Raw genomic sequence first — 21,997 nt, 5'->3', positions numbered from 1 at the left:
ATTTTAACCAACATAAAAATCAAACGTTTTTCATAGGGAAAGAAAACAACAACTAAACAAAACAAAACAAAAAAGACAGGAACAAACTGTGGGTCCTGAGAAATCTGGTCTTACCCTGTAGAGATGGTGGCCAGTGGGTCACATGCCTGTGTAGAAGTGGCATGGCTGTTTCAGATCCATCCTGGAAAAAGGGTTGAGGGTATCGGATCTCCAGCTGGAGCTATGAGTCATGCCGTTCTAAATGTTTTGTCATGCTGGTTCTCCACATCACCACAAGTTTCTCTTGTCTCCAGATTGCAGTCCCACAAGGGAGCACCGCTGTGGAGATGGGCGCTGCATCGCAATAGAGTGGGTGTGTGACGGTGACCATGACTGTGTGGATAAGTCTGACGAAGTCAACTGCTGTGAGTGCCCTGATGGTTTCTATTTGCTTATCTTTTCATCGCTGCCTCGTTAGACAAATACAGTATCTGGCATTCAAATGGAAGATGGTCATACTTTGGCTCTAGTCTATAAAGATAATAATTAAGTGGTGTGATGAGGAATGCCATGTATCTGGCTTCCACATGTCTCTCCCCACAACTCCAAGCTTTTTTTGGCTGCTCTGGCCAAGCAGGTGTCTGTTTTTCCCCATCACTGGCCACACACCTCCTTTCTGGATCCGTGACTTTGTCCATCTTCCCAAAGATTGGGAGACTTTTTTCCTGCAAAGTATATATGAGCAGTTAGGTTTCCTTGCAGGAGCCCCGAAACATGTTCTCGGGCCCCATTTGTGGGAGAACATGGAGAGAATTGCCAGAGAGAAGAAAGCCTTTGTGGCTCATGGAGTTACTCAGAGTGCACAACAATAATTATAACTTTACGGGCTGTCGTGTTTCTGGGTGAGTAAACAGCCCTGAATCCTGAAGTTAGATGTTAAAAGAGAGCAATATTGACCTCAAGGAGTTAATATGATGTATTTTATGCATATTCACACTAATTTAAGTTTTTATTCCATCTTTTGCTATCTAATAAGAGTCAACAAAGTTGATACATATGAGACTGAATATGTGACTTGCCTATAATTTGAGGCAAAAATTGAAATGTGGGTTGCATGGTTTTTATTTTGACATAGGAAAAGTCATGTAAATTTATTAGCAAATGCAATGCCCAACTCTCCCTGTCCTGAATTGAGTTGGAACTGGAAATATCACTTGAGTCCTTGTTGGTGGACATAGTGCGACAGAGTGGGCTGTGTCTTGAGGGATCATGGGAAAGCAAGGGTGTGGTACTCGAGTATGACGATTCTGGTGTTGAGCCTTAGTGCGAGCATAAGGAGCTTTAATATTAGACAGCAACAGGGAAGGCTGGGGCCACAAGATACATGGGTTTCTGATGCTCCAAAGGACAATAGGGATAAAACTGAGTCAACCTTCAGGAATGGAAGGTGAGTGGCCACTAGACCATCCCATTCAAATGTCAGATGCCGTAAGCAAGCTTTGAAATAAGGTGTTTATTGTGTGCAGGGTACTATGCAAGTGCTTTTTCATATGTCATTTTATTGGCCTCTTAGATAGGGTTGGAATAAAATGAAATGTTTGGGCTTAGAGTCAGACAAGCTTGCCTTCACATTCTGGCACCGGCTTTTCACAGCCTTGTGACTTTGAGACAGATGCTAAACTCTTTAGACTTTAATTTCCTTATTCTAAACCAGGTTGATAATATCAATTTTGCAAGTCTGTTATGAGGATTTGAGATTAGATCCGTACCACTCCCAGCACAGTTATTACCGTATAACAAGCCTTTAATAAAATTACAGCTTTTCTATGCACAGTAAATCTACAGATCATTAACATCATTAACACAATTTCTTACTGTGCCCTTATCAAGAAAAAGTGAATTTTTAGGAAGTGTCATTTAATAAGGCAGGGGGGAGCCCAGAAAGAATACTTGCCATTCCAGAAACACTTGGACTGAAACACATCGATGGCACAGTGCTTCACTTACGCAGACCACACAGATACTTAGAACACTTCTTTCTTGGTGATGCCACACAAGCGGGCACCATCGATACCCAGAGGCCAAGAAGGACGAGGCGGTGCACTGACCACTGTTCTGGCTTTCCACAGCCTGTCACAGCCAGGGTCTGGCCGAGTGCCGGAGCGGACAGTGTATCCCCAGCACCTTCCAGTGCGACGGGGACGAGGACTGCAGGGACGGCACGGACGAGGAGAACTGCAGCCAGAGTAAGTGCGCGTGCCTGCCCCGTGCATAAGTGCGCGTGCCTGCCCCGTGCATAAGTGCGCGTGCCTGCCCTGTGCATAAGTGCGCGTGCCTGCCCCGTGCATAAGTGTGCGTCCCTACCCCGTGCGTTCCTTCCTGCCGCCTTTCCTGGGGAACCAAGCAGAGCCTTGGCGGTGATCTCATGCTCACGTGGGATTCCGCTCTACATCCTTCCAGATTGCCTGGTACGGAGCTCCTCACAGCACTGGCCCACCCAAAAAGCCTTTCTTGTGAATAGAATTCTGGAGCATCGTACGCGAACAGTCATTCCCCAGGGTAGATGATGGGGGCTGAACGCTTACACAGAGTGGGAGATTCGGTTAAGGGTTATGGGGAAGGTCAACACGATGATAAAGGAAAAGCTGAATACACAGTATTCCATTAAGTTAGATTGGGTTCCAGTTAGGAGGAATTGGCTTCTGGAAATTAAATGAGAAAACTTTTAAAATAACTGTGTTCAGAGAAGCGCTTCCTTTTTCTTTTTTTTCTTTTCTTCTTCTTTTGCCTGGCAGTGTCATTTTTACTTATTTTTTTAAACTATTTTATTTATTTATTTGAGAGAGAGTGAGAGAGAGAGCATGAGAGGTGTGAGGTTTAGAGGGAGAAGCAGACTCCCCACTGAGCAAGGAGCCCGATGCGGGGCTCGATCCCAGAACCCTGAGATTGTGACCTGAGCCATAGGTAGAGGCTTAATTGACTGAGACACCCAGATGCCCCAGTGCCATTTTATTTTTTTATTTCAAGTTTTTATTTAAGTTTCAGTTAGTTAACATATAGTGTAGTATTGGTTTCAGGAGTAGAGTTTAGTGATTCATCACAAAGAAGCAGTTTCATGTCTCACATGACAGAACCATGTACTTTGTTACACTTGGGAAGGGTCGCTGATGTCATCTGTGAAAATCAAAAAGAAAACATAAATCAAATAAGTTGTTTTTTAAAATGTCTATGTCTCTCAGAGAAGAAAGATCCTCACTGATTGTTTGAAGCTTCACTTTGTGTCAAAGCATTTCTCAGCACAGGGCTGGTAGGAATACCCCTTGACTGACAAATCACCATGTTTGTTTATATGTGACCTAGCCCCTCACCAGCATAGCCTAGTCATTAAGAAGGTGGCTGTTGGGGCCCAGCTCCCTGGGTTCAGGCACCAGCTCTGCTCCCTGGTTCACTTTAGGCTGGTCCCTGAGCTCTGTTGGGTCTCGGGTTTAGTGCCTGCAAACTTAGAGTCACAGAGCTGACTTGTGGGGAACACTCTAGAAATGGGAGCTCTTATTACGTGGCTCTTGTGTTCAAACATGTCTTGGGCTGGGCATATCACAAATCGGCCAATGAGATTGGTCACCTGTGGCTATAGTAGTTTTGTCTTAATAAACAGTGATCATTAAAATTGCTTTAGGGAAAAAGCATTCCAGTCCTAAAGAGAGACACTTTTAATCACAGATTTAATACCTAAAGCATCTGATAAAGAGTGCTTTGTTTTACCAGTTTTAAAATTCAGAAGCAGATTCTTTTCTAGCCATGAGTTATTATGTGCCTATCAGCCAAGCACCTCCCTTTGGATTAAATTGTTCTTTCTTTCTACATAATTCATCTCTGTTTGAAATAATCTTGGATTCTTCCCTATGCAATGGTGAGATTTATAAAGTATTCCCTTACATATGTAAGATGCAAGAAGGTCATGTGATGAAATGGAACAAAAGTCAGATTTTATCAACTTTATATTACTTAATCGAATACATTTAACTTAATAAATGAATGTCATGGCGCTCATAGGTGGTTAACCACGGGGGAATTTGTGGCAAGTGAAACTCCTTATGGAGGTTGCAGGCTCCTGGGCAAGACTGGCATGATGGAAATTACTGTGCAAGTCATTATCTCACCATGGAGTGACGTAGGCCATGAGGGAAGATTCAGGGAGCTCCGTGCCATATATGAGATGCATGGTCTTGTACAAGGCATCAGGAAAGGTTCCCTGAGGAAGAGATGTTGGCACAAAAATCTGAAGAATGAGTGGAGTTGACTTAATAAAGGAAAGTGGGACTGGAAAAAAAGCATTTCAGGCACAGGGAACTGCTTGGTCAAAGGTCCGAGGGAGGAAAGGAGCAAGACATCCGGAAGGTACCGGGAGAAGGCCGCTATGATTCAATTCAGGAGTGAAGGGGAAGAGGGTACTACTTCAGAATATTGCCACCAGTAAGCCCAGGCTGGCTCTGCTGGAGAGGTTGGGGAGGGAAATAAGAGCCACCCAAGACTTTGGGCCCAGTCCAAGATTCAGGCCATTACAGCCCTCAGGCTCTGCTCTCAACCTTCCCTTCTAGCCTCCCTGAGGCTACAGTGAGGCCAGCCTATGCTCTCCACTCCAGCCTTTGCGTATTCTGTGTCTGCTTGGGAAACCCATTCTACCTTCTTATGCCAACTTAACCCAGCTGCCTTAAGAACTCCTTCTTCAAGAAGCTCTCCCTGTGCTGTCCTAGTCTGCTTCTGTTGCCTTACATATGCCTTCAGTGGCACAATGATCACACAGCGCGGTAAGGTTCTCTGGCCATGGCCATCCCCCGAGTTAGAATATAAGCCATTTCACTTCTTTCATCTTCTAATGCTTCATTGTACAGCTGGTCACAGAAGCTTGTCACACAGCAGACACTCAGTATCTGCTGAAATAATGCATGCATGGCGTCTTATTAAAATTATTTAAGAGATACAAGGTGGTGGGTATTAGGGAGGGCACTTACTGCATGGAGCACTGGGTGTGGTGCAAAAACAATGAATACTGTTACGCTGAAAAGAAATTTAAAAAAAAAGAATAGAACTAAATACTTCCAAATTTTAAAAAAAAAGAAAGAGAGAGATGAAACTCATGGAATTGACCCTGGCTTACCTTGCAACGATGGTTTGACTCTGATGTTATTTAAAAAAAGACCACGAGTGGCATCTCATTTCTTCGAGGTTATAATATATACTGTTGCACATTAATGGGAAGAGCCCAGTATAATAAACATTGTCTTAGAATTATAGATGAGAACAACTATATGTATATGCATACTGTTAATTATTCTTAAAAATGTCTTGCAAGATTATTTAGATTCCCGGTGACATATCTGAAAGTAATTGGCTTTAATGGGCAAGAGCTAAAAAGAGAATGGGTAGTAATTTATTACCTTTTCCATTTAACCGACAAATGACCAGGAAATCAATGGGAAAAGCAGTTTCCTCTTTACAGACCTTAAGGAAAAGCCATTAGGCTGACACTACTGCTCTTATTCATTTGGAAACGAGAAACCCAATTCTCAGGTCATCACAGCTAGGCCAGTGATACTTTCTAAGCACATACAGAAAATACAGATTGCAGCTGCCCAAGACTTGCGCCATGACAAACTATCCTCACTGTACTGGCGTTGATGCCCTATTTATTTTTAGGGAAAGCATTTTCCTTATGAGGAAGACTAGAGTTGGGTGCAAATGAGTCCTTAAAATAATATGGTTTGGTGTTCAAGATTCCAGATCATTATGCTGGCCTTTCTCTCCAATCACTTACTTTTTTTTTTTTTTTTTGTAATCCAGTTTATTCATCCAAGTAAACATAAAACACTTCCCCTCACCCCCCATGAAAAGCAGCAAGAGCCCCTTTTTGTAGGATAGCTTGCCTCTTATTTCTTTGTTCTTACAGAATCCTTTTGGAATAACTGTATTTAGTTGCCAGGAAAATTAATCCAGAAAGTTACATATTTAACATGTGTTCACTATTTTTGGAGAAATTGGAAGGGAATTAAAGTTATGTCATTCCTCAGCTCCACAAGACGTCCTTGATGCTTTCAATCCTAGTGTGAGGAATTTACAGACGATGAAACAAGTGTGCCTTTCCCCCCTCTGTAGGTCAGACTCCATGTCAAGAAGGCGACCAAAGATGCCTCTACACTTCCTGCCTTGATTCATGTGGTGGCAGCTCCCTATGTGACCCGAACAACTGTAGTAAGTACAGCAGCTGACAAGGGCCATCACCATGTCGGGATATGCATTTTGCCTTTTTCTTTGGAATTGACAGGAAAACATTGAAGTCTGGAATCCTTCCAAATGTGTGTGTGTGTGTGTGTGTGCACGTGTGCACGTGCATATATATACACACACACATATATATATACACACACATATATACATATATATTTCTTTTTTCTTTTTTAAAGGTTGCATGTGGTAGCAGAAAAGAAACAAAATGGTCTTAATTGACTTAAATCAGAAACAAATGTGTCAGTATGAATGGCCTATAAATCCCAAATTGCCTGACAGCATGGCCATTACTTTCCCTTCAGCATCAGCCCGTCTGCGTCACTTTCTTGGCCCGGCCTCTGCAGGAAGATGCTCTCTTCCTTCCCCTTAACGCAGAGCTTCAAAAATGGAAACTTCATCCAAGAAGCAAATACGAGGTTCGTCTAAACAGCGCATTGAGCTGTGGCCGTCTGTTCTCCTCATAACACTCTCACCTTTACACGAGCTGTGCTGACCTAGAAAGATCTGGTAGCTGTTATGTAAATTTGTTTGGCGTAGACTGTTGGCTCACTCTGAATTAGCTTGAGGGGAGGTGGAATTCCTCAGGGGGAGAGAATGGGCAAGAGAAGTGTAGGGCGCAGTGGGCTCTTGTGGGAAGTTGAAAATGAATCAGACAGACGCGGAAAACTCTGATTTCTAGTAATGAGTTCGTATTTGTGGGCTCCACTTTCATACTCGATTCACTTCTTTCACTTTTTGTAATTAATATTTGGCCTCCTCTTCCAGGTAGGGCTTGAGATTTCAGAGCAGATCTGTCAAGTTTCAGTTGGCAAAAAAGTTTGAAAGTATCTCCTAGTTGAACGTCTGAAGGATTCTGGTCCTAGTTTGACTCAGTGACCTTTCTGTGTCACTGTAGAGCTAATAGCGGCTTCTCCTGGAACCCCAGGAGTGTGAGGGAGGCAGCCAATGAAAAACCTGACTGAGAGGATTTTTTTGTTTAATTTCATGAGCACTTAATAATAAACTTTATAACTATTTAACAGTGTGATACCCAGCCCTTCTCCACTTCTGTATGAGAGAACAGTTGAGAGAGATGTTAATCTGACCATTAAGACATACTGCCACTTTACTCACTCTAAACTGATTTAAAGATGTGTGTGTATATATGTTTGATAATTATGTGTATATGTATATGTATATGTCCTGGGTCCATTGTTTCACACTTTGCTTTATCCCCCTTCTGCTCTGGAACTTTTCCAGATGTGGTTCTTTCCTTCACCTTGAACTTGGCATGAGCAATTTTGAACAGGAACAGTGTCATCTCAAAGACATGTGTTTATTATTAGTTTCAGGGATTGTCCAACAGGGAATGGCACTTAGTATTAAATTAAAAAAAAAAAGTTGAAAGGGCAGTGTTAGCCTGTGTCCGATTTGGGTGAGAAATATTGAGTGCATCTTGTCCTAGCTTCTCCATTTCTGAAATATGTCAAAACCCAAAATGTAAAAATATGTTATACCTGTCAAAAAAAAAAAAAAAAAGGTGGAAAGGCACAAGAGAACTCTGGCTCATGGTCCACTGGTATTTACAGCGGGCATAACAGCGTTCCAGGCTCTGGGATGGGCACTGGGCACTCTAATGGCAGAGAAGGGAGACATGATTTCTGCCTTCCTGGAGATAAGTTTTCCATGTGGGAGAACACACGCCGCCATCTTTCCTCTCACGGGTACTATATTCTCTTACGTTTTCTCTTTATGTTCTTTCAGTACACTCGAAACAATGCCCCTAGCATCTCACTGTCTCTCCAGCATCTTCATTCACCACAGATGTTCTTGCCAGATTCTTTCCATATTTATTCAGCAGAAATTTGTTCATCCCTCTTCTGAGTGCCAGGCACTGGGCTGGTCATTGGTCCCTCGTTCCTTCTGTGTTATTAAGAACACCTTCCAATGTACAGGTGGGTTTTTTTCCCTCATCTTTCAAAGAGATTCATGACGGTATGTGTGTACCTGGTTCTCTGTAAAGTTGGGCCAGTAGCATCTTCTCTCAGAAAACTTCATGAACTTGAAAATGTGATTAATTATTTGAAGATCTTTACCACCGGAGAGACTGTGGCTTAGATTCTAGGGCCCAACTACACAGCATTGTCTTTCTCTGGCTCCGGGCTAATAAAAATAGGAGTTTGAAGAGTATGGATATTCTGTCTGGTGGAGTCAGCCTCTTACTGGAGTTGCTGGGATTCTAGTCCTTGAAGACCCTTGTTCTTGCCCAACCATAAAATGTTATGGGTCCCTGAAGATAATACTGAGTGGGACCCAAGCATCAGTATTTTTTACATTTTCAGGTGACTCCAAGGTATAGCCAAGGTTGAAAATGATCACTTTAGTAGTTTGTTCATGACTAGGCTGTAAGGGTATGTAACATCCCTGAAACCAAATGTGAAAAAGTCTTTATAGCTTTCAGAGTTTTCAGTGGAGAAGTCCATGGCTTGTCTGGGATTCCCAGAGATGCCTATAGTTTCGTTTGTTTGGGTTTTTTAAGCCTAAAAACCACACTTCTTTTTTTTCATTTTTTTTTAAGATTTATTTATTTATTTATTTATTTATTTATTTATTTATTTGACAGAGAGAGAGAGAGAGAGAGATCACAAGTAGGCAGAGAGGCAGGCAGAGAGAGAGAGGAGGAAGCAGGCTCCCTGCTGAGCAGAGAGCCCGATGCAGAATTCCATCCCAGGACCTGGAGATCATGACCTGAGCTGAAGGCAGAGGCTTAACTCACTGAGCCACCCAGGCGCCCTAAAACCACATTTCTGATGGCATTGTGTACTGATAGGTGAAGTATCACAGTAGACCCACATCCACTCATGACCCAGAATCTTTGACATTGTTATGCCCTGCTGGGAGGCAAAATACAGCCGTATCCTTTTTTTTTTTTTTTTAAGATTTTTATTTATTTATTTGACAGACAGATCACAAGTAGGGAGAGAGACCGGCAGAGAGAGAGAGGAGGAAGCAGGCTTCCCACTGAGCAGAGAGCCTGACGCGGGACTCGATCCCAGGACCCTGGGATCATGACCTGAGCCGAAGGCAGAGGCTTTAACCCACTGAGCCACCCAGGCGCCCCAATACAGACGTATCCTTGCCTCAGGGTGGGAGCAGGAATGCTATTTCCCCTCCCCATGGTATGGGGGACTAATTCATCACGCCCACCTTGGAGTGTACAATCCAGACAACTGGGGAATCCTGTGGAAAGAGCAGTTCCTGGGCACGTGTCTTTCCCCAATTCTCTGTGCCCATGACCGCCATGGCTGTATGAAGCCAACTGTGACTGTCATACCCCAGGGGCTCTCTTGTTCCTCTCAGTGTTCCATTGACTGTTAGTTCTACATGTTTGCTCATGCATTTCTTTGTCTCCAACATTGAGGAGGCAATGAACAGCTTTGTTCTTTGAATACTTTCCTACCAACCTCTCAATTTACTGCCTTCTGCTTGCAGTCTCTAGTTGGAAGGAGCAAATAGTATAGGGGTGTGGTAAGAAAGCCAAACACCATTATGGTTAAAGACTTCAGTCCTTGGGAGCAAATGGTAGTTGAGAGGAATGATCTCTTTCTGAAAGCTTACCCCACGAATGAGTGAAAAATGAATGATTAAATTAGAATATTACCATTTGGTAACAAATTGTTTCTATTTGGTACCATGCATTGGTGAATTAATGGGTCAGGACATTGAGCATCTACAGCTGCTGACATCCCCCAAAAGAAAAAAATCAAATATACTTCACCTTCTGATGGAAGAACACCATAGCCCCTACAGTCTTCCCTAAGGGAAGAAACTTAACACTCTGCATGCAGCTGCCAGTGTTCAGGAAGTAAGAAGGGCAGGGGAATATATTTAAGTTCCCCAGGAATAGGTAGTCAGCAAAACTCACACTCTGGCACACTCTACAGTCAAATCCCTGAGTGCTTCAATGGCTAAAGTCTAATTAAAAATAAAAGGATTGGGGGGGGGGACCCAGATTGAGAGACTTAGAAGACAAAACAAGTTTTAAAAAATGGACAGGCTTAACTGTAGTATTCAGGGTGCGGCAGACACTTAGGTAATAAAACTATAAAGCAGAGCAAGGATGTGATAACTATGAAAGTCATTACTCTGCAAGGAAAGGAGAAGTTGGTAGAAGACAGGGTAAACGGAGGGCCATTTGGGATGTTTGGCAAAGTTCAACTTCTTGATCTGAGAGGTATGTACGAGGGTGTTCACCTTAGAAAACTCATGAAAGAGCTATTAAAAATCATAATAAGAGGGGCGCCTGGGTAGCTCAGTGGGTTAAGCCGCTGCCTTGGGCTCAGGTCATGATCTCAGGATCCTGGGATTGAGTCCCACATCGGGCTCTCTGCTCAGCAGGGAGTCTGCTTCCCTCTCTCTCTCTCTCTGCCTGCCTCTCTACCTACCTGTGATCTCTCTCTGTCAAATAAATAAATAAAATCTTTTTTAAAAAAATCATAATAAGGAGAAATACAGAATTTGAGGCAAAGATGAATCTTAGAATATTGTATATGCCAATGGATGTTGAAAGTGACATTTTCTCACGTAAGCGACCATCATTTACTACGTGATTTCCTGTGGTTTCAGAGTATTGCATCATGGCAAGGATGTAACATCATTTAGTTAACAATCCCATCTTTAGGCTGAATTTAACAAAACACGGTTTCAGACTTTGAAAGGTGGGATATCATTAAGGCTCCATTAGGATAATTTTTTTCAGCAGATATTTATTAAACCTCATCTATGTTCTGGATCATGTGCTAAACAGGGCATCAAAATGCATTGAAAAACAAAACAAAACAAAAAACAAAGCAAAATAAAACAAAACCTTAAACCGCCTCATGCTTGTAACACAACTGCCCTCTAGTGGCTATCCTAAATCAAGCTAGTGAGCGAGTCTGATTCTTAAGATAGAAAAACTTACTGATACTGTAAATCATAAAATTTGAGGTTGATGGATATGTTGAGAGTTTATCTTGCCTAAAACTCTGTAAAGAATGCCTTATGAAGGAATAAAACACAGGATTCAATCACCCTTACCACATCCAGTAGAGATCTCCAGAATAATGTATGATCATAACTTCAGCCTTTCTCATCTTCCTTGGCTCTGAAACATTGAAAGTTTATATCTCATCCCAAATCAAAAGTGATATAGTTCCCACATGTCAAAGAGAAAAAATATCCGTGTGATAGGTCTCCTTATCATCTAAATATATTTTATTTATTTGAACATATAAAACTTGATAGGGTTTTAGAGGAAGAGATAGAAAGGAAAAGAATATACAAGAAAAAAGACTGCATCAAAAAGCTGTGTGAATTATCCCATTTTTTGGTAAAGTTAAAGAAATTAGGAAAAATAGAGTTAGAGTGCCATCTACTGACGTATAAGTCAGTCACGATGAATAATTAAGCAGCAAAAGCAAATTGAGGAATACCAGGAACGCTAAGGTTCTACTTTGGCAGAAGCAAGCCAGCATAAATCTGTCTGTGTGTGTAGATGCTTGTATACATAGACAGGAGCCAGTGAAAGGCGGGCAAGGATTCAAACCCAGTCTGTTGGCACATGATGAACTTTTTCTTTACCCATCTTGCATTGTTTTTATTGTTATGAGGAATAGGCATTTTTTTAATAATATGAAATCAAAAGATTTAAATATTAAATGTTCACAAGTCAATGGACATGATAAACCTCCCCATACCTCTTCTGTGTCTTCCTCCTCTTCCCGTCCTGTACTCATTGCCAGGACTATGCCCATTTGACAAGGTTACGTCTTTTCCGGCAGACTGAGACCATAAGTACACTTTGTCTGGAAGGCTTTTAATCAGGCTCCTTAGAAACAGAAGTAGTTCCAGAGCTGTTTTAATATATCACCCAGTCCTTGTTAGGAATCTGTCTACGTGTATCTCACTCCTTGGTCAAATAATTAAGTTTAATTGAATAATGACTCTCCATAAGGCGTGGAGTCTTTAGTGGGCCTGGGCAGATTCACCAATACACCTACTTACGTCTCCGACTCCTGCAAACAGAGAGGGAACAGGGAGGCTTTCTGCCAAATTCCCCTAAACCCCTTTTATCCTAGGAAGGTTTCCAGTGCCATTCGGGTTCCCTGTTGTCCCCCTGGGCTCTTAGTGCTTTTTAATACTGCTCTCCTATCCTGAGGTTACACCATGGCTACAGGGAAATGTGTCTTTCTTCCTAAAAGATTGTGGAGAGCCTTGATTGCAGGGACTGTATTTTTCATTATTTTTACATTTTTTAAAACTTACTTCTTTTCAGTGTAACAGAATTCATTGTTTCTGCACCACACCTAGTGCTCCATGCAATACGTGCCCTCCATAATACTCACCACCAGGCTCCCATGACCTCCCACCCCCCACCCCTTCAAAACCTTCAGATTGTTTTTCAGAGTCCGTAGTCTCTCATGGTTCATCTCCCTTTCCAGTTTCCCTCAACTCCCTTCTCCTCTCCATCTCCCCATGTCCTCCATGCTATTTGGTATGCTCCACAAATAAGTGAAACCATGTGATAATTGACTCTCTCTGCTTGACTTATTTCACTCAGCATAATCTCTTCCAGTCCTATCCATGTTGATACAAAAGTTGGGTATTCATCCTTTCTGATGGAGGCGTAATACTCCATAGTGTATATGGACCACATCTTCCTTATCCATTCGTCCGTGAAGGGCATCTTGGTTCTTTCCACATTTTGGTGACCGTGGCCATTGCTGCTATGAACATTGGGGTGCATATGGCCCTTCTTTTCACTACATCTGTATCTTTGGGGTAAATACCCAGTAGTGCAATTGCAGGGTCATAGGGAAGCTCTATTTTTAATTTCTTGAGGAATCTCCACACTGTTCTCCAAAGAGGCTGCACCAACTTGCATTCCCACCAACAGTGTAAGAGGGTTCCCCTTTCTCCACATCCTCTCCAACACACGTTTCCTGTCTTGCTAATTTTGGCCATACTAACTGGTGTAAGGTGGTATCTCAATGTGGTTTTAATTTGAATCTCTCTGATGGCTAGTGATGATGAACATTTTTTCATGTGTCTGATAGCCATTTGTATGTCTCCATTGGAGAAGTATCTGTTCATGTCTTCTGCACATTTTTTGACATGATTATCTGTTTTGTGTGTGTTGAGTTTAAGAAGTTCTTTGTAGATCCTGGATATCAACCTTTTGTCTGTACTGTCATTTGTGAATATCTTCTCCCATTCCGTGGGTTGCCTCTTTGTTTTGTTGACTGTTTCCTTTGCTGTGCAGAAGCTTTTGAGTCCCAAAAGTTCATTTTCGCTTTTGTTTCCTTTGCCTTTGGAGACATATCTTGAAAGAAAGTTGCTGTGGTTGATATCAAAGAGGTTACTACCTATGTTCTCTAGGATTCTGATGGATTCCTGTCTTACGTTGAGGTCTTTGGGTTCTTTTTGACGAGGTTCTTTTTTTTTTTTTGTCTTGCTTTTATATCTATATCTATATCTATATATCTCTATATATATTTTTTTCTCTTGTAATCTACTTTTGTCAGTCTTTTTGTTTGTCTGTTTTTGTTTGTTTACCTCATAAATCTTACCTTGGGGCCATTTGGGCTGGTCCTTCTCTTTTATCTTTCTTTTTTTTTCCTGTCTTTCTCTCCCTATCACTTTTTTTTTCTTTTTTCTCTCCTTCTTTTTTCTTTCGTTTGGGTGGGGACTCTTGATTGCTCTAAAGCGTCCCAGGGTGCACCTCGACTGCACCACAGTTGATACATCCAGCTGTATCCATTCAGCCATCTCTCACCAAAATGACCAGGAGGAGGAATGCCCAACAGAAGAAAAATTCAGAGGCTGGGCCATCTGCAACAGAGCTAATGGCTATCGACATAGACAACATGTCTGAAAGGGAATTGAGGCTATTATCCAGGCAATAGCTAGGTTGGAGAAAGCCATGGATGACAAAATGGAATTGATTAGGACAGAACTGAAAGCTACTAGGGATGAGGTTCACAGTGTTCTCAATGAGTTCCAATCTAATCTAAATTCTCTAAAAGCTAGGGTAACTGAGACAGAAGATAGAATTAGTAATCTGGAGGACAGACAGAAAGGATCAGGAGGAAGCCTGGAACAAACAGCTTAGAAATCAGTAAAACAGAACTAGGGAAATAAATGATGCCATGAAACATTCCAATGTCAGAATTATTGGAATCCCTGAAAGGGAGGAGAAAGAAAAAGTCCAGAAGATATAGTGGAGCAAGTTCTCCTTGAAAATTTTCCCAGTCTCGCGAATGGAACCATGTTCATGTACGAGAGGCAGAACGGTCTCCCGCCAAGATTATAGATTCTAAAAAAAATCAAGACGCCTAATAGTAAAATTGAGAAGTCATAATTGTAGATACAATCTCTTGAAAGCTGCTAGGACAAAGAGGCTCCTTACGTACAGAGGAAAGCCCATCAGAATAACGTCAGACCTGTCCACAGAGACCTGGCAAGCCAGAGAGGGCTGGCAAGACATATTCAGGGCATTAAATGAGAAGAACTTGCAGCCAAGAATACTTTATCCAGCAAGACTGACATTCAAAATGGAGGGAGAGATAAAGAGTTTCCAAGACCGGCAAGGCTTAAAAGAGTATGCGATCGCCAAGCCAACACAGCAGGAAATATTAAGGAGGGGTTCTATAAAAGAGGAAAAATTATTTTTACATTTTAAGAGCCTAGGAGAGTTCCTGACACTGTCTCACCTCCCCCTCCCCCCACCCCCCCCCATCCTTTGCTTCTTCCATTCCGGTGCTGCTCTAGGCACAGACTCTGACATCAAGAAATAAAGTCTCATTTCCCAACAATCTCTGAATTAGGGGCACCTGGGTGGCTCAGTCAGTTAAGCATCTGACTCTTGTTTTTGGCTCAAGTCAGGATCTCAGGATCATGAGATCAAGCCCCGAGTCTGGCTCTGTACTCAGCACAGAATCTGCTTGAGATTCTTTCCATCTCCCTTTTCTTTCACCCCTCCCCCTGCATGTGTGTGCTCTCTCTCTCTCCCTCAATTGCATAAATAAAATCTTTTAAAAATCACCAAATTATGTGGGGAACACAAGTAAGTAAAGAATACAGTAGAGGGCAGCGAGTGTGTTGTGGGAATATGCCTGTGATGCGGTGGTGCCCAGCAGAGACTCTTACTGAGAATGGGGGGGGGGGCGCGGTTGGCCAGGAAGGCTCCCCGGAGGAGGTGTGTGTTTGTGCTGAGTCCTACAGGCCAAGGAGGCATTCGCCTGGTCGAGAAGATGGGGAAGGATCATTCTAGCTGGTATAGTAGACAACTGGCTGCTAGAAGCATGACTGCAATTGAAGGGTGATTTCAGGTGTGTCAGGAAGAGGAGATAAGAGCTAACGGGGCCCACAAAGTCATGTCATTCTTAAATACATATCATCCCCAAGGAATACCAGTGATGACATAGCCTTTGGTGCTGAAGCTGGAAAGTTAGGCTGTGGTTGGTGCATGAGACAGCCTTGCATGCCAGGCTAATGGGTTAGTAGTTCTTCTCATTAGCCATGGGTGCCTAACGAGAGCTCAGCCTCCTCTTGCCCTGAAATCTTGTCGCCTTATATTCAAATCCACTGATCAACACTCAAACATATAGAAAGACACAATCTAATCATCTGTTTGACCAAATTCATTGATTTTTTTAAATGGCTGTGAAGATGAGGGAATATATTCTTTAAGAAGTCATGAATAAATCAGAAGACAAAATGGGTAAAAGGAAACATAGAAGAAAGTTGCTTTCAGGTGGGTTGAGCCTAGGGGAAAAACAAAGAAAGTCTTTCTCCGACATGCATACTGGGCGCTGTGCATGCAGCTGCCTCACAGAAGTGATTCTCAGCGTGGCGGCTCTTTAACCAAAATATTTATCTTCTGATGGAAGTTATGGACTGTTTGCCTTCTCATCTTAGGTATTTTTTAAAAAGGAAGGTAAGATAGATTTCAGTTTTATAAGTTTTTAAGATATTGTTTTACACGTGAAATTGACCATATATAAATAGGGAGAGGTATTTATGTACCTATATGTGTGTTTTCTTGTTAGGTCAGTGTGAACCAATTACATTGGAACTCTGCATGAATTTACCCTACAACCATACAATTTATCCAAATTACCTGGGCCACAGGACTCAGAAGGAGGCGTCCATCAGCTGGGAGTCCTCTCTTTTCCCAGCTCTTGTTCAAACCAACTGTTACAAATACCTCATGTTCTTTGCTTGCACCATTTTGGTACCAAAGTGTGACGTGAACACAAGCCAGCGGATCCCACCTTGCAGGTAACACAGTGAGGTCTCCCCCAGCACCCTCATTTTCCCTCAGGGAGAACCAAAGAATCCCAGGCTCAGTTTGAGTGTAGACAAAGCCCATATTGCTAAGGAGCTCTATTTAACAAGTCACGTGTTTAAAAGGTAAAGAAGTGGATACCTGGGTGGCTCAGTTGGTTAAGCAACTGCCTGTGGCTTAGGTCATGATCCTGGAGTCCTGGGATCGAGTCCCACCTCAGGTTCCCAGCTGCATGGGGAGTCTGCTTTTCCCTCTGACCTCCCCTCTCATTCATTCTCTCTCTCTCTCTCCCTCTCTCAAATAAATAAATAAATAAATAAATAAATAAATAAATAAAATCTTTTTTGAAAAATGGTAAAGAAGTAGGAATTCTAAAATGAATATTTGAGTTAGGGTTCATGACTGGAGTACCATACAAGGGAGGTCTGAATTGCCTTTGGTAACAGACTTTATTTTTTTCTAAAGATCCTATTTATTTACTTGACATAGAGAGAAAGAGAGAGAGAGAGTGCGCACAAGCAGGGGTAGAAGGCAGAAGGAAAGGGAGAAGCAGACTCCCCACCAAGCACGGAGCCCGATGCAGGGCTCAATCCCAGGACCCGGGATCATAACCTGAGCCAAAGGCAGACGCTTAATGACTGAGCCGCCCAGGCGCCGCAGTAGTTCACATGCTTTAATCGAATAAAATCATGCATGTTTCACTTTGGTGGATCAAGAGGCATTCTCGATGTGAGTCAGCAGAAGAAGGGCTGTATCTGCTTTTTTGTCTGGCAACACGGATGTTTTAAAATGCTGCCATTTTTGATACACTCGAATGTCAGCGCCATTACGTACGCGGACGTTTTTCTGCCTGCTTGGATGACAGGAGGGGCCGCGTTTCAAGCCTGCAGCTTGGATTTGGATGAACGATATCCTACTTCAGGTTAAGAGTCCTACTCCAGGAGTCCACCGTCTGGTCCAACTCCTGGCTCTTCTGTGGCTGCTCTGTGGGCTGGGACAGATTGCTCGGTCTCTCCCAGTCTCAGTCTTCTGCTCTGTCTATAAGAACAAGACGGGATGCTGGGTGGCTCAGTCGGTGAAGTGTCTGCCTTTAGCTCAGGTCATGATCCTGGGGTCCTGGGTTCGAGCCCGATGTGGGGCGTTCTGCTCAGGGGGAGTCTGTTTCTCCCTCTCCCTCTGCTGCCCCCCCTGCTTGTGCTCTCTCTGTCAAATAAATAAATAAAATCTTTAAAAATAAACAAATAAATGAGAAATAAAACCAACACAGTTACGGTGGTTGGATGGAGTCGCTGGGAGCGTGAGTGAATGCACATGAACGTGAACACTTCTGGCTCTAAGCTCTGATGGTAGGAGAGGAGCGCGGCTGCCCGGTGGCAGGTTGGTCTCTCTTCTCTGCCACATGTGGCGGTGTCGGCCAGGAACGTACAAGACAAGACAGCTGTCGCGGAGGTGGGCAGCTGCCCCCTTTATGCTGTCTCCCATCAAGGGGTGAATATACAGATGTGCTTGTCCAGTAACCACGGGAACCATATGTTGGGATCAGAAGTCACCCGGAGTTTCGAGGAATAGCAGTAATATCGATGTAGCGGACAGATGGGGAAACAATAAATTAAGTGCCAAATAGCAAATGGATGACAGGGAAGGGGCACCTGTGGAAGGACAGGAAACAATAAAATTTCAGAATGAGTTGGGGAACTGAATAAATTATACAAACAGGTTAAAAGTTAATGCTGCCTTGTGCGCACATAATTCCGAAAACTTCTGTAAAATGCCTTTGAAGGTATCCCTAAGAAAACATCTCATTTTATGTTGAAAAGTTATTTCTAAATTTTACTCCACTTTGGCTAAGCAAGGTCAAGGATACTGACTAATCACTTGTGATAATACTTAACAAATGCTTGCATTGATTTTCTTTTCACATGTATAAAAAATTTCCCTAATGGAGTATTCTCTGGAACAAATTTACATCCACTTATGATTTATAATTTCAGGGCTTATGTTTCACATTAAAATGCCCAAGACGAGACTGACCCTGAGACATTATTCAATCAACATTTTAGTGAACTTCCTTTAGATATTTCAGTTCTATTTCTTTGGTTTACATATATGTCTTTCATTTTCAGTGGCTCTCAAAATGAGTTTTATATTTTGAGATTTGCTTTTAAGAATTTTTTACATATTTTGACAAGAATAATATACTCATGTGTTCATGAAGCAATGCTGTTTTTGCCATGCCCATTTATGGGTCTGAACATTTAATTTTGAAGTTATGAGTCTGAAAAATCTAACATTATCAAGCCCTTACAATGTGTTAAATATTTTAGGGTAGTATTGCATTCTCATCCTCAAAATATCCTTTTGAGGGAGGCCCCTACTTTCAGGGCTATTGCCGGTGGCGGAATGCCACACAGATTAGGGTAAGAACAGTGTCACCTGTCGTTGCTGTGTGGCACATTGTCTTATTTTTATCATATTATCTCACTATATTATTGTATGATTTCCATTTTATAGAAGAAATAGGAAGTAGTGAAGTCAGGAACTATACAGTGCTCTGTAAAAATGAGGTATCCTATGGCAAATTTAAAATTGCAGCAAATAAATCATAGACATTATTTCTAAATCTGCCATAAGACCCTTCAGTCTCACAGAGAGTTATTGAACACTATTGAACTTACTGTTTTTGCAAAACTAGTGTGGGAACACCACGGCTTTGACTTTGCCCAAGATCTGAGGCTAAGCCAGCATCAAGTTATGCCCTTTCCTGTATAGACGTCATGTGCTAGAGCTTTCTCTGAAACGTCTTCATTCTATTGTTAACCTTTCCCTACCAGTTTCTAGCCAGGCTGGAGCTGACCTTTCTGGAAGGTCTGCCCCATCATATCAAGAGAGAGAGACAGACAGAGAACTTTGTTGAAATTAATAGTTTAAAGTTTATAACTTTTGAAAATAAATAATATATTTGAAATGAAATGAAAAAAAATTCTCCTAGGAACTTATTTGGGCTATTTTTTGGCTTATTTGGCTTTTTTTTTTTTTTAACTATGTAGCTCATTTCTTGGTAATATATGTAGGCAAAACCAGTTTTCCTTCATAAGGAGTAAAGAAAGTTATGCTGATACCTCACTTTAAAAATATGCTTTGTGCAAATGAGAGGACACACAGGACAGAAAGCACCTAGCACAATGCTTGGTATATCTTTTCTTTAAAAAGGAAACAAGCGCACTTTGTTTAAACCAACTTGAGCTCAGTAGAGACGGGTTTGGGAGAATTTTCAAGCTTTTCAACACTATGGGTCTAAGCTCATGTGATGATGGCCATCCATGCCTTAGGTAAGCCAGGTTGGCACATGAAATAGTTCCCGTGGCTGGTCCCCAGAGGGCGAGACCTCTCAGGGACCGCTACTATATAGATTCCATGATCCTTGGTGGCAGACTATCCAAACCGATGTTGAGAACTTCCTGGCTTGGAATAAAAACATTGGAGAATGTGTCTGCTTGAAAGACAGAGAATGAGAAAGGGGAAAGGGCAGAGGGGATTCTTGTTCAGAGGAGATGTTGTTCATGGGTGTAAACTTGCAATTACTAGATATAAAGGTGCTGGAAATCTTGTGTACCATTTGGTGAATGCAGACAGCAATATTATAATCATCAAACCTGCTAAGAGTCTAGATCTTAATTATTCCAACCACAAAAGAGTAATGATAATTACGTGATGTGATAGAGATTCGACCTCTACATGACAATCACATAATAGATGAACGTGTCAACTCACCATGTTTTCCACCTTAAATTTACAGTGTGTCGTATGAAATAGATTTCAATAAAAACACACACAACAAATTTCTATTTCTAGTTCCATCATGGCAGTTCTCTTAATGAAAGTCTGTGGCTGGCATGCATGTCCTTTGTGGAGAGAGGTAGGATCATTTTGTTCTCCCAAATATCAATTACGTATCTGTGCATCTCTATTTTTATATATATATATATATACACACACACACACACACACACACACACACGCAGGATACATGCAGAGGCCCACACTCACACAGAATTCAAACCCTACCTATATTCCTCACACACATTCTCTCAGGCATAGCTGCTTCTGCCTCCCATGTCGTATCTTTCTTGCTCTCTTAGAGCCCTGTGTGAGCACTCCAAAGAACACTGCGAGTCTGTCCTTGGGGTTGTGGGCCTACAGTGGCCTGAAGACACAGACTGCAATCAATTTCCAGAGGAAAATTCAGACAACCAAACCTGTCTAATGCCTGACGAAGCTGTGGAAGGTTAATTTTTAAATTAATTACCGTGGGATAGCTAACATGGATAACACATCACTATCTTCTCCAGGTTCTCTGTTGCTAGTGTTCTTACTGTGTTCTAGTCGTCAGCCAGGCCACAGGGGTGAGTGAGTCTGTGAAGCTGGTTACGTTGAAAACCTTGGTGCTCATCTGTTAGACGTTGTCTTCATTTTAAAAATAAATTGCCGAGATATATTTAATATTGGAGGTGTTTATGCTAACCACACCCAGCTCCCGGAGCCCATTATATGTGCATGCCACTTTTGTACTAGGGGTCCTCGGGGTGGTGGTGGGCAGCAAGCCCTGGTTATGCAAGTTTAAACACTTTGAGACCTTGGCAACGTAGGATCATCAGGTAGAGAAATGGAATCAGGGACTTGACCGCACTGATGGAAGGATTAGAAAAGGAAACAATGTTGACGCATTAAGGGCAGCTGGGTAGTTAGAAGTACTGGATCCAAGGGCTCTTTCAGGCTCTGACAATCTGTTGAATGGACATGGCTGTCTGTTCAGGAAAGTGATTAAATACTGGAGAGCATAAAGACACCACTGACTGGAGAGATGATACCAAGATGAAGGAGAAAGAGTTTGACAAGCAAACGGAGAAAGCCAAGTTAGCTGTGGTTGGTTCTGCTTGGCAAAGACCATTTTATCTTCTAGAATAGCTCCTTGGCGATAGCCCACGCGTAAATAGATAAACGAGCTGATGGTTCCAGGTTTTCTGCCTAATGAAACTAACACGGCTCATTGGTTTGAACAGAATGCTCACCTAGTCACTTCAAGTGTGGCTCTGGACGGTGTGTTCTGGCTTCCAGAAGATGTGATGGCCAGGCCGACTGTGATGATGACAGTGACGAAGAAAACTGTGGTATGTGTGAGATGACACTTTTCTTGGATACACAAGAAATGTCTGGTTAGGATAAAGGACTATATTTAAAAATGTCAACCATTTATGGATGGTCGTAAGTAGTGATGAGGATTGAATGCTAATGAAGTTACTTTTAATATTACCAAATGACAAGGTCTGAATCAATAGGTTTTTTTCCTGTTAACTCCATTGATTTTCCCTAAATTATACTTCTGTTCATAAGCTTGATGTTATATGTGCAGAGCCTTAGTAAAAG

At 42.2% G+C, this 21,997-nt stretch overlaps 1 protein-coding gene across 4 annotated transcripts in view; it reads left to right on the top strand.

Annotated features, from left to right (window-relative positions):
* Positions 1-21,997, top strand: part of CORIN (corin, serine peptidase) — a 249,441-nt gene that overhangs the window by 167,616 nt on the left and 59,828 nt on the right. For all 4 annotated transcript variants that reach the window (XM_032334231.1, XM_032334230.1, XM_032334229.1 and 1 more), the window contains 6 exons: positions 294-404; positions 2,109-2,225; positions 6,133-6,228; positions 16,335-16,566; positions 20,713-20,858; positions 21,634-21,741. In XM_032334231.1, the coding sequence (XP_032190122.1) occupies positions 294-404; positions 2,109-2,225; positions 6,133-6,228; positions 16,335-16,566; positions 20,713-20,858; positions 21,634-21,741 (810 nt within the window). The remainder of the gene's footprint in view (positions 1-293; positions 405-2,108; positions 2,226-6,132; positions 6,229-16,334; positions 16,567-20,712; positions 20,859-21,633; positions 21,742-21,997) is intronic.

The sequence above is a fragment of the Mustela erminea genome, chromosome 2 (assembly GCF_009829155.1).
Source record: "Mustela erminea isolate mMusErm1 chromosome 2, mMusErm1.Pri, whole genome shotgun sequence".
NCBI classification, from domain to species: domain Eukaryota; kingdom Metazoa; phylum Chordata; class Mammalia; order Carnivora; family Mustelidae; genus Mustela; species Mustela erminea.
The sequence above is the reverse complement of the archived record's forward strand: the minus strand, read 5'-3'. Positions and strand labels throughout refer to the sequence as shown.